This window comes from Condylura cristata, unplaced genomic scaffold (assembly GCF_000260355.1).
Source record: "Condylura cristata isolate star-nosed mole 26May11 unplaced genomic scaffold, ConCri1.0 scaffold00009, whole genome shotgun sequence".
NCBI lineage: Eukaryota > Metazoa > Chordata > Mammalia > Eulipotyphla > Talpidae > Condylura > Condylura cristata.
In genome coordinates, this window is record NW_004567110.1 from 18,866,396 (window position 1) to 18,877,347 (window position 10,952).

At 32.7% G+C, this 10,952-nt stretch overlaps 1 protein-coding gene across 1 annotated transcript in view; it reads left to right on the plus strand.

Annotated features, from left to right (window-relative positions):
- The window catches only part of CSMD3 (CUB and Sushi multiple domains 3), a 764,662-nt gene that overhangs the window by 640,703 nt on the left and 113,007 nt on the right, over positions 1 to 10,952 (plus strand). The window contains exons 33-35 of the mRNA XM_004679632.2: positions 2,949 to 3,062; positions 3,582 to 3,677; positions 5,253 to 5,456. Coding sequence (XP_004679689.1) covers positions 2,949 to 3,062; positions 3,582 to 3,677; positions 5,253 to 5,456 — 414 coding nt within the window. The remainder of the gene's footprint in view (positions 1 to 2,948; positions 3,063 to 3,581; positions 3,678 to 5,252; positions 5,457 to 10,952) is intronic.

Here is a 10,952-nt window from a genome sequence, read left to right on the forward strand (position 1 = left end):
TGATATAAATATAATTAATGTGGTGTAAGACCAGAGAATCCTTTCTGTGTTCTTACCTTTTTAGACTTAATACTTAGCTTAGTTCTTGGCACACCTTAGAGTCAAATCAACAAACATATAGCTCAAACTTAAAAGATTTATTTTAAAAGTGCACAGTCATGGCTTCCATGCACTATGAAAGAAGCATGCATCAAAGCTTTTATTTAAGTCATAAATTAATAAAGGACCAGTTAAACATTGGTTCAAATAGAATTAGAAAGACAAATAAATGTAGTTAGATGGTAGATAGACAATTAGATAGACAGATAGATAGACAGATAGATAAATAGATAGATAGATAAATAATTGATAGATAAGGAGAGGAGAAGGAAGAGGAGGGGAAAGGACAGGAGAGAGAGACAAGAATTATACTATAATTTCCATAAACAACAGTGTCATTGTTACTAAAGCACCTAGTAAACAGAAGGATTAAGGAGACAACATCTTGCTTACTATAAAGCCAGCATTCATTTATCTTTTAGTTCTCAAAGTCTTCCACATGTTCATAGTATACATACATCAGTTTTAATCATGTAAAGGGTACATTAACCATTGAAAACACTTTAAGAAGCACAATGCCTATTACTGTCTAAACATATGAAAACTAGGAAAATTGGTACATTTACAATCAGAATGGGGAAACAAACAGGAAGACTATTTAGTCCTTGCCTAGCAGAGAAAGGAGGGTTGTTGCAAGACTACAACAGTTTAGTGAGACAGTAGATAACCTGATAATGTATTGGAAATTATGTCACTATTCAAGTGTTCTGAAGTTTTCATACTATAAAAAAGCTTATTAAGCATGTACTTTATATTTTGTATTTATTTTTTTCTAATAAAATGTATTTGTAATTTAAATTTTCCATTGGCCACATTAGTACAGAATTAGGTTTTGACTAAAGGGAAGTAACTTACTAACAGCTTAATAGACAAGGTTCAATACTTCAATTCCTCATCTTCTGCCTTCTTAAATTCTCTCCACCTTCACTTCTGATATACTGTAATAAGTTAGAGAAGCATGTTACTAAAAATACTCAAACGGGCATGTCCTACTTGTTTATTTTATGCAAGTAAATGGTGCTAATGTCTGTACAATTATAAAATTATAGTCTTGACAGGTACAATTACAGGTGACAAAAATCATGTGTGTCTGTAGAAGTAACAATTGAAACCAAGAAGTCTATATGAGATAAAAAAAAAAAAGGAGTTATGTTATTTTTAGAAAGTTATTGGATGGCTATTATGCTTTTTGTTTGTTTTAGATGCTACCTGTAAATTTAGTGGTTGCTTGGAAATTGAACATATTTGTTAATGGAATATTTGAAGTATTTAGGCAGAGTTTAAGATACAGAGTTTCAATGTTTTCCTCATAACATTCACCCAGAGATATAAAGGATACTATCTGTTGGAACTATGGTTTTCATTTCATAAATTTCCCTTGACTAGCCTAATTATTCTTGGAGGGGAGGGAAACAGAAAGACCACTTCTGCATCTGCATAACAATAGAACTTTTAAAGACACCTTCAAAAACAGATCATTCAAACACCAATCTAAGCAAATGCAAAAAATAAAACAAATGTCTTAACATTATTGGCAGTATTTTAGAAATAGCTTGGCTATTTATGGGACTTTTAAATCAGGGATCTCTTAAAATACTGTATAGACTGAAATCATGTGACTTGTACATCATTAAAATAACTGGTTTCACATATCGAATTTGATAGAATCATACATTTGTTTTCATGAATTCTGGGATGTGTTTAAGGAGGATTTTTTTAAGAAATTGAGGACTTTAATGTTCAGTTCTTCAAAGCAACAATCTGTATCTGCATTTATTTATTTTTATGTCACAAAGAACTGGACTGAGATCACCAGCTTATTTTTATCAGGAAAAAAAAAAAACTGGCTTAGTTTTGTTCACAATGTTTCATATTTTGTTCCTCTCTAAAACTGCATGTTTCAAATGAACTAACCTGTCTTCAAAGTTACCACCAAAGGACAACCACAACCAGAACACACACACACACACACACACACACACACACACACACCCCTATGTGTATTTTAAATTTATAAGTCACCTTGATTTTACATTATTAAACTTACCACAGAATCATATTTCTTTAAAGTCCACAATTTTACTATTAAGTTAAATATATAGGGTATTTTTTTAAGTCAAACACAAAATGATTTCTATGCTAGAACAGGCCCTTCCTGTTTTGAAATTTTCTGCATACAAAGTTATTATATAGTTACCTGAAAAAATCCAAAATGAAGTAAAAGATCAGTACTTAACGTGAAAAAGCAATCATCATCTAAGATTTTATTATATTTCAATTGCTAAGGAATCATAAATAATATTTATTTTGGCAGAAGACTAAAAAATTGATATTTAGAAGTACTTTCAAATGTATAATATAAATGAAACACTTGTTATGTTATGAAAAGTATCTCAATGATATTTTTCTAACTTATTTAATCCCCTAAATTAACACTTTGTTTCATCTAAAAGAGGAGAAAAAAATTAGAAAAAGAGAAGAGAGTCACAAAGTGAAAATAATCAAAGTACAATTAATTTTGATAAAATTATGAAGTAATTATTAAAGTATTATTCACCAACCTTATGATTTCTGATCTAAATTATAAACTTCATGTTTTTAAGCATTCTTAAAATTTCATTGGTTTTAGGCCATGGTCATTCATTATTTCATGACCTAAAATACATGTCAGGCATATGAAACCAATTGGCACCTACCCTCTTTTAAAGGTAGAAGAAAGAATGATTATTATATTGTAATACTTTGTTCTCTCTCTCCTCCTCTTTCTATTTTTTTTTTGTTTGTTTGTTTTTGTTTTCGTTTTTGGATGGTTGGTGATTTGTTTGCTTCTCCTGGTTCCTGGTGATCAGTGGTGTTTGGCCAGTTTGTATTTTTCCAGACATCACTCCACGATGTTGTTGAGGTGTATGATGGGCCAACTCAGCAATCTCCTCTGTTATCTTCCCTCTCAGGATCCCATTCAGGTATCCTTTGATAGAACTGCCATGCATCAGTTATGATTAAAAACTGACTTTTGTTGGTATTGTAGTGAAAGTTGAGATTTATATCATCCATAGTAGAAATAAGTAAACTGAAAGTAGAATTGCTCTTTATTTAAAAAAAGAGAGAGAGAGAGAATGTAGACACAATTAATAGTAACTCAAAAGTTAGTTTGAGAAATTATATACCAAAGTTTTTTTGGGGGATTGTAACCAAGTAAATATAATATCAAGTCACATAGTCTGTGATATGTAATGTAATATAAAATATTTGAGGGCTCTTTAAAGAATGAGGCAATATGTATCAAAATGTAATTAAAGCCTTCCAGTAAAAAGTTTGCAATTAAAGCTGAACCCAAAGAAAATTTATTATCAGTGGTAGGATATTTTAAAATAACTTGATCGAACATTGACATTTTCAAATGACAGTGTAAATTATTATGATTTGTTAGGTATACTGAATGAAATTATTTATGATATCTTAGTGTTTGTTTTGTTGAGTAGGAGAATCACTTCCACTGAGTTCAGGTAATCAGATCACAATTCGATTTACTTCAGTTGGACCAATAACAGCTAAGGGATTTCACTTTGTTTATCAAGGTAAGTGACCCAGTAGCCTAGAAACACACTAAGGAATAATAAGTTTCCATGCCATGTTCAGAGTTATTGAATAATGAAATCATCATAACCACATAGGAGAGATGACAGTTGTATTTTTTTAAACAGATTCTCCCTCTCCCTTTCCCTGTCACTAGAACACTGTTATTTTCACAGAAAAAAAAAAAAAAAAAGCTCAGTTGCTTAGTTGCTTCCACCCTCATTCTCAAGTTAATTGTATGATTATCCTTTCCACCAACATATTGTTTTCAAAACATTGTTTTATTCTGAAAATTTCTCTCTCTTTACATATTCTATTTTTCTTACATTCTAGCACTCTAATGTAAAAATGTGCAAATGTTTGTGTTGAAGTACTTAGACACACCAAGGAAATCATTACTCCATCCTATAATTTTGGTTTCTCATTGACTTAGAAGAATTCAAACTTTCTTCATAGTTAGTAATAGTTTGTGCAGTTAAAATTGGTTTACATAGTTATTTTACCCATTATAGATAATCTGCCACATTATTATTAAACACAATTAAAAGTTATCATTTAAAATACTTTGTGTGCAATATGTAAATCATGTAGTATTATTAAATGTATCTTGAATTTTATTCCTAAGAAATTTGTAAATATTAATAATTTGATATTCTTATTAATCTTTTTTATCCCACTTAAAATGATGGCTATAATACTATACTGTTGATTTTTAATGGTATTCTCTTTGTAAACAATTTGTTGTATTGTGAATTTTCAAAGGCACTATAACAAACAGCTATCTTTATTTAAAACACATAAGAGAAATAAATCTATTTAGAATTCATCATATCATTTCTTGGACTGTTCTCAAACTCTTTAATCCCATCTGTATGTGTTTTAAAAAGAAAAAAACATCCTGTTGTCATTCTAAATTACAAACCAAAAAGAAAAGTCATAATTGAAGGATTTAACCAAAAATCTAAGAGCAATTTCAAATTTGATATTGAATGATCATTAAAGCAAAAACTTCTATTGTTGTTAATCTGTCTGACTTCTATTCTGCTTAGTCTGAATATAGTTATTGTCTTCAGTAATAAGAAAATATGAATGACTAAGATTGTAGACAGGATAGGAAATTGTTTTGTTTGCTTTTTAAAGTCTATGTTTTAAGGAACAGACATAGGAAGAAAATTTGATGTTACCACATGTAACCTGGCCTACATTTTTTAACTTTGTATCCCAGTTTAAAAAAGAAAAAAAAATTCATTTATCCCATACAATAAAGTACTTAATTCATGTTACTTTGCCACATTGGTAGAGATTTTAAAAAATATGAAATATCTTTAGTTGATATTGTTTAACAGACTAAAAATAAAACATTTTTAAATAAAAAGTCTTGATTAAAATGGCAATATTCATTTTAAAATGTATTTTGTTTTGTATAAAATTTAAAACATTCATGATATATTCAATCTGTTAATTCAAGTTCTGGTACAAAGTGAAGATTTCTTTGAAATCTGTTTATGTAGTTAAAATATAAAATCTACATTTCTCTACAAAATATGAAATTAAAATCAGTAATTATTTGTATACAGCTGTTCCTAGAACAAGTTCTACACAATGCAGTTCTGTACCTGAACCAAGATTTGGAAGAAGAATTGGCAATGAATTTGCAGTTGGTTCATTGGTTCTCTTTGAATGTAATCCAGGATATATTCTCCATGGATCCATAGCAATCAGGTGTGACACAGTGCCTAATTCTTTAGCCCAATGGAATGATTCCTTACCTACATGTATTGGTGAGTATATCAATCTCTGCTTTGTGATTGCACATATTCCATGCTAAAGCTGCCTCTCTTTCATTTTCAGTATTTCTATTTCAGAAGAATTACTTATGACTTTTTGTAAATGTATTAATTATATTGTATCTAATTGTGTAAATTACAGTGTATATTGAAAGCAATTGAATTTTAATGCGATCAACAAATATTTCATGTTGAAGTAGTTTAATTTCTTACATTTGTGTGGGAAGAAATATACATCTTTTCAGTATCACTGAATTTAAATGACATAAGTTAATTATTAAGCTCTACTGTTCTTTTGAATTATCTTCAGTTTTTAAAAGTATATGTAAATATGTAATGGATTTACCAATTTCTAATGATCACAATAATGGATTTTCCTGAACATATGTTATTCTGATCAAATAAAAAAAAATCATTAGTAAATTAAAGCTATTTCTTTTATCTGTTTTAAGTACAGATAAGTATAAAAAAATACAAGTGATTTGCCAGTCTTCATGTGTTTAAATGGTAACACTTTGAGTGAATAGAATATACATGGTTAGTCAGAATCTCCTATTGTCAACTTTTGCAAGACTCTAGTGAATATAAATTGACAAATTGAACAAATGCATAATAACCTTATGCCTCTTTAGCCCTGCTAGGTTTTTGAAGCGTGTTAAAACATTCCACAGCCATGAAAGAGTAGTTCTGAATCTTAAGGCATTCAGGATTGAGATAGTGAATCTTAGCTTTTGTGAAAGGCTTAGGAAATTGGGAAGTTGCTTTTTCTCAAATATGCTCAAGAGCATATTTAGAAATTTTTATTTTTTTCCTGTTAGAAAATACTAAGAGTAGCAAAATTTAATCTCAGTTTTGGAAATAATTCTAATGAGTTGAATTATCTATTACAAAGGTCTTATTGTCTGTGATTTGTTAAATAGGAATGTGATATTTAAATAAAAGATAAGCCATGTGCTTTTATGTAAATAATTTCAAATCTCCATTTTTGAAAGAGGAGATATGATTGCACTTATGTATCAAAAAGCATATTTACTTTAAGTATATAAACTTATTTTTAATTACCATAACTAAAGCTATGCTAATAGTTTCAGTTTTTAACTTTAGAAACATTTTTTTACCATATATATATATTAAAGATTTGTTTTTTATGCATACAGAACTAGGCCAGCGGTGCAGGGACAGTAAAAGGGTTCACCAGAGACAGAGTGGGTAGCAGAACAGGCTGACTGAGGAAGTATGCTGCTTAGGGGAGCAGCAGATGGGTCAGGAGAGGTCTCCTGAGCCATGTGGATCACCTCCAGGGTGGGCAGGGATTGAACACATGCTGAAAAGGCTTTAGCTTCTTACTACTGTGCTTTAACCTGGTGCACCACTAGGGAGGGCCCAATTTTTACCATATTTTAAATTTAATAGATGTTTAGCATAATGTTAACTTGTACAACATTAGAATAAAGCAAGTATTAAAATTATAAAATAGGGAAGATGTTCCCATTTCTACTGAAAAAAGAATAAAGATAATGTATTTTTTTTTTTTATTTTAAAGATTTATTTATTTGTACATACAGAACTGGGGTACAGGCCTGAAGCTCAGGGGAGGCGAGAGGCTTCACCAGAGACAGAGTGGGGAACAGAACAGGCAGATCGACGAAGTACACTGCTGAGGGGAGCAGCGGGCGGGTCAGGAGAGGTCTGCCACACCATGTGGTCACCTCTGGGGCAGGCGGGGATCGAACTCATGCGGAAGCGGTCTTAGATTCTCAGTGCTGTGCTTTAACCCGCTGCGCCACCAGGGAGGGCCAAGATAATGTATTTTTAAACACATTCATAGGACATGCAATTTATATAGGAAATATCTTCTCTAAGTATTAAATACTTTGTATAAACTGAAACTCCCATGAATGAAAAGGAAGAGTGGGTGTTATCTGCCTATTCTGCTCCCCACTCTGTCTCAGGTGAATATTTTCACTCCCCTGCCCCCTACACCTCTGGCTTATACCCCTGTTCTTATATGCATAAATAAAAATAAATCTTAAAAAAAAGAATATAAGATCATATAAAAATAGTGATTTTGTTAGTCTTATGATTAGAGCAGTAAGTAAGGCAGTGAAGACAAGGATTAGAACAGAAATAAATAAAATAGAAATCAAAAAGACTGTCCCAAAACATCAATGAAATCAAAAGCAGACCTGATACCTAGTAAGTCTTCAGTAAACATATGTTCAATCAGTAGATTTTAGCAAATGATTGTGATAACTTCCTGCATTTTTTAAAACATTGAAAAACTGATCCATTCCCAATTTCTAGGCCCATATTTTCAATGTTAGTTTTTTTACCACATGGTGATGTTGTTGATCATTTATGTTCTTAGACCTATACAGCCATCTGAAGTTTCATACTCTTTGAGAATGCCTAGGAAACATGCGACACTTTACATGCTACGTGGATAATTCTGCTCTGAGAAAGAATAAATTCCCTCTGTATACTTTACAATTTATATATAATCTCTTAAAATCAATTTACAGGATTTCTGACCTTATTTTTATTTTTTCTGCCATCACTGATCAATGAATGCATAGTTAACAGCTTAAGCCAAGTAAGCATTCAGTTGGAACCAAAAGAAAACAGCTTCCTACATGCCTAATGATTTCCATATCAGTTGTACTGCTTCAGTTTCACAGTTCTTATTACTGCAATCAACGTCTTCATTTTTTTTGTCATAGCAAAACAGTGAAATATTTGGTAACTTTGCAAAAACTGAAAAACTGAAATTAAACTATTGACTCAGAAGCAATGTTCTTGGTATGTGATTATGCTTATAGTTAAAATTATCAAATACTAAGTTAAGGGAATCCACAAATTCAAGTAAACAAAATGTAAGCAGTATTTCATAATCGTGTACAAATATGTTATATCAAACCATTCATAAGTAAATTACAGTGAAGTGTAATAACATTTCATAAGAATATTGTAGTTGGAACAAAGATATACCTGAAAATTATGTCAAAGAACTGGGTTTACTTCCAAATATGACCTTGTTACACTTGACAGTTTTAAATTTTTTGGTCTCATAAAACCCCAAGCTTTTATCCCTCTGCTACTTTGTGATTCAGATAACCCCCTGCAGTACTAATAGCTTTGACAATACATGGCCTTAGGCATAAGTACTTCTGTTAGTAGGTGGTCTCTTTTGAAAATCCCTTGAACCTGCCACTTCCTCCTGTTAAGCGAAAAGTCTTTAATTAGCTGCTTATCCTACTACCCTTTAGAGACTCAGAAAGTACTTCTCCTTGTATTAATTCCATGGCAACACCTATTGATATCATCTTTGCTCTGATTGAGAAAGAAATATGTGAAGAAATACAAACGATATCTGAACCCTCATTCATTAATGCACTTATTCACATGGAAAAAGTGACTTAATACAATAATGAACAGAGATTATTAGCATAGTATACAGTACCATTAAGCTAGGTGTCATTTAGTATTAACATCAAAACCAGTAGATAATATCATATTGCTTTGTTGTAGAGATTAAAATCTCTATGGTTTAGAAACAAGAGTAGAAATTAAACCCAAACTTGATTTTAAAGGAGTTCTCTTAATCCACTTATTTTAGATTACAGTGACCACAGAGATGCATAAATTAACCTTTCAAATATAGGAGAAAAGGGCCTCCCTAAGGGCACAAAGGGTTAAATAGCAGCAGCTATTGGCAGCCACTGCACCAAGAGTTAGATCCCCTGCCAAGATGCTGACCCTCTTGGCTCAGCAGACTTCTCTTGTCTAGTCCCTCTGCTCCTCTCAGCAGTGTATCTCAGTAAATCTGTCTGTTCTGCTCCCCACTTTGTCTCTGATGAATCCTCTCACCCTCTGCACCTCTGGCCTGCACACTGCCAGTTCATCTATACATAAATAAATTAATTAATTTAAAAAAAAGAATTGATTAGCAGAGAAAATGGAAAGTTAGGAAGGAGAGATAACTTGTGACTACAACAGTATGAAAGAAAATGCTAGAATGCAAAGGACAGAAGAGTTAGAAGCTTGGCATAGTAAGCAGAGTTCCAGACAAAAAAAAAATGTTCATTGTCTTCTCAGACTCAGTTCTTCTGAAAGAAACTAAATGTTAATAGAATATAGAAGTGTAGTGTCAATTAAACTATGCTAGAGCTATGCAGGAAAGCACATAGCACTAAGGGAAACTACTGGGTCATTTAACATACAGAAGAATCATCAGGTAACAGCAGCACTCAATGCCCATGATGGTAGGTCTTATCTAGGCGTAGATGAAGTACCAAACTTCTCTACTAAGAATATGTGAGCTTCAGAACTATAATGTGTCTGTGGGGTTAGGGCAAGGGGAATATACTTGAAGGGCTTTAAGCAATGAAATTACATGATCAAATTTTACCTTTCAAAAGGTCATTTTAGTAATAGGGAGACAGTATTATTTAAAAAAATATATTGGCCGTAAGCCATCATGGAGGTGATTAATATAGAAGCCTACAGGGCCCTCCCTGGTGGCGCAGCGGGTTAAAGCACAGCACTGAGAATCTAAAGCCGCTTCCACATGAGTTTGATTCCTTCCTGCCCCGGAGGTGACCACATGGCGTGGCAGACCTCTCCTGACGCAACTGCTGCTCCCTCAGCAGTGTACTTCGTCGATCTGCCTGTTCTGTTTCCCACTCTGTCTCTGGTGAAGCCTCTCACTGCCCCTGAGCCTCTGGCCTGTACCCCAGTTCTGTATGCACAAATAAATAAATCTTAAAAGCCTACAATGATAGTTAAGGTAGTGACAGTAAAGATGGAAAGGAAGAGCATCTCTAAAGTACATTCTTTAAACTCGGGATCAAGGTAGCAACATCTTTTTTCTTTTTTTTTTTCTCTTATCATTCTTATTATACTTTTGGTACACTCATCTCAAATCACTCAAAACTGTACAGGCCAGAGGTGCAGGAGTGGTGAGAGGATTCACCAGAGACAGAGTGGGCAGCAGAACAGTCTGACTGATGAAGTACACTGCTGAGGGGAGCAGCGGGCGGGTCAGGAGAGATCTGCCAGGCTATGTGGTCACCTCCAGGGTGGGGATCAGACTCATGTTGAAATGACTTTAGCTTCTCAGTGCTGTGCTTTAACCCGCTGTGTCACCTACAGGGCCCCTCAAAACTGTTAACTTTTATAAAAGCTAAAGCTAACTTTTTTTCTGACCAGTTTAACCTGAATCTATATATAACCCAATAAAATAGACTCGTAAGCAAATAATATAACTTTTCCCAGAAATATATTCTCACAATGTTCTAAAATATTGTAAGTTTTTGAGTAATTGCCCCATATTTTGGTAATCATTTTTGAAAGTCATGACATCAAGTTATGTCATTTACCTTTTTAAAAAATTATTATTAAAAAAATATATAATTCGGGCCCTCCCTGGTGGCGCGGGTTAAAGCACTACACTAAGAAGCTTAAACCACTTCCGCATGAGTTCGATCCCCG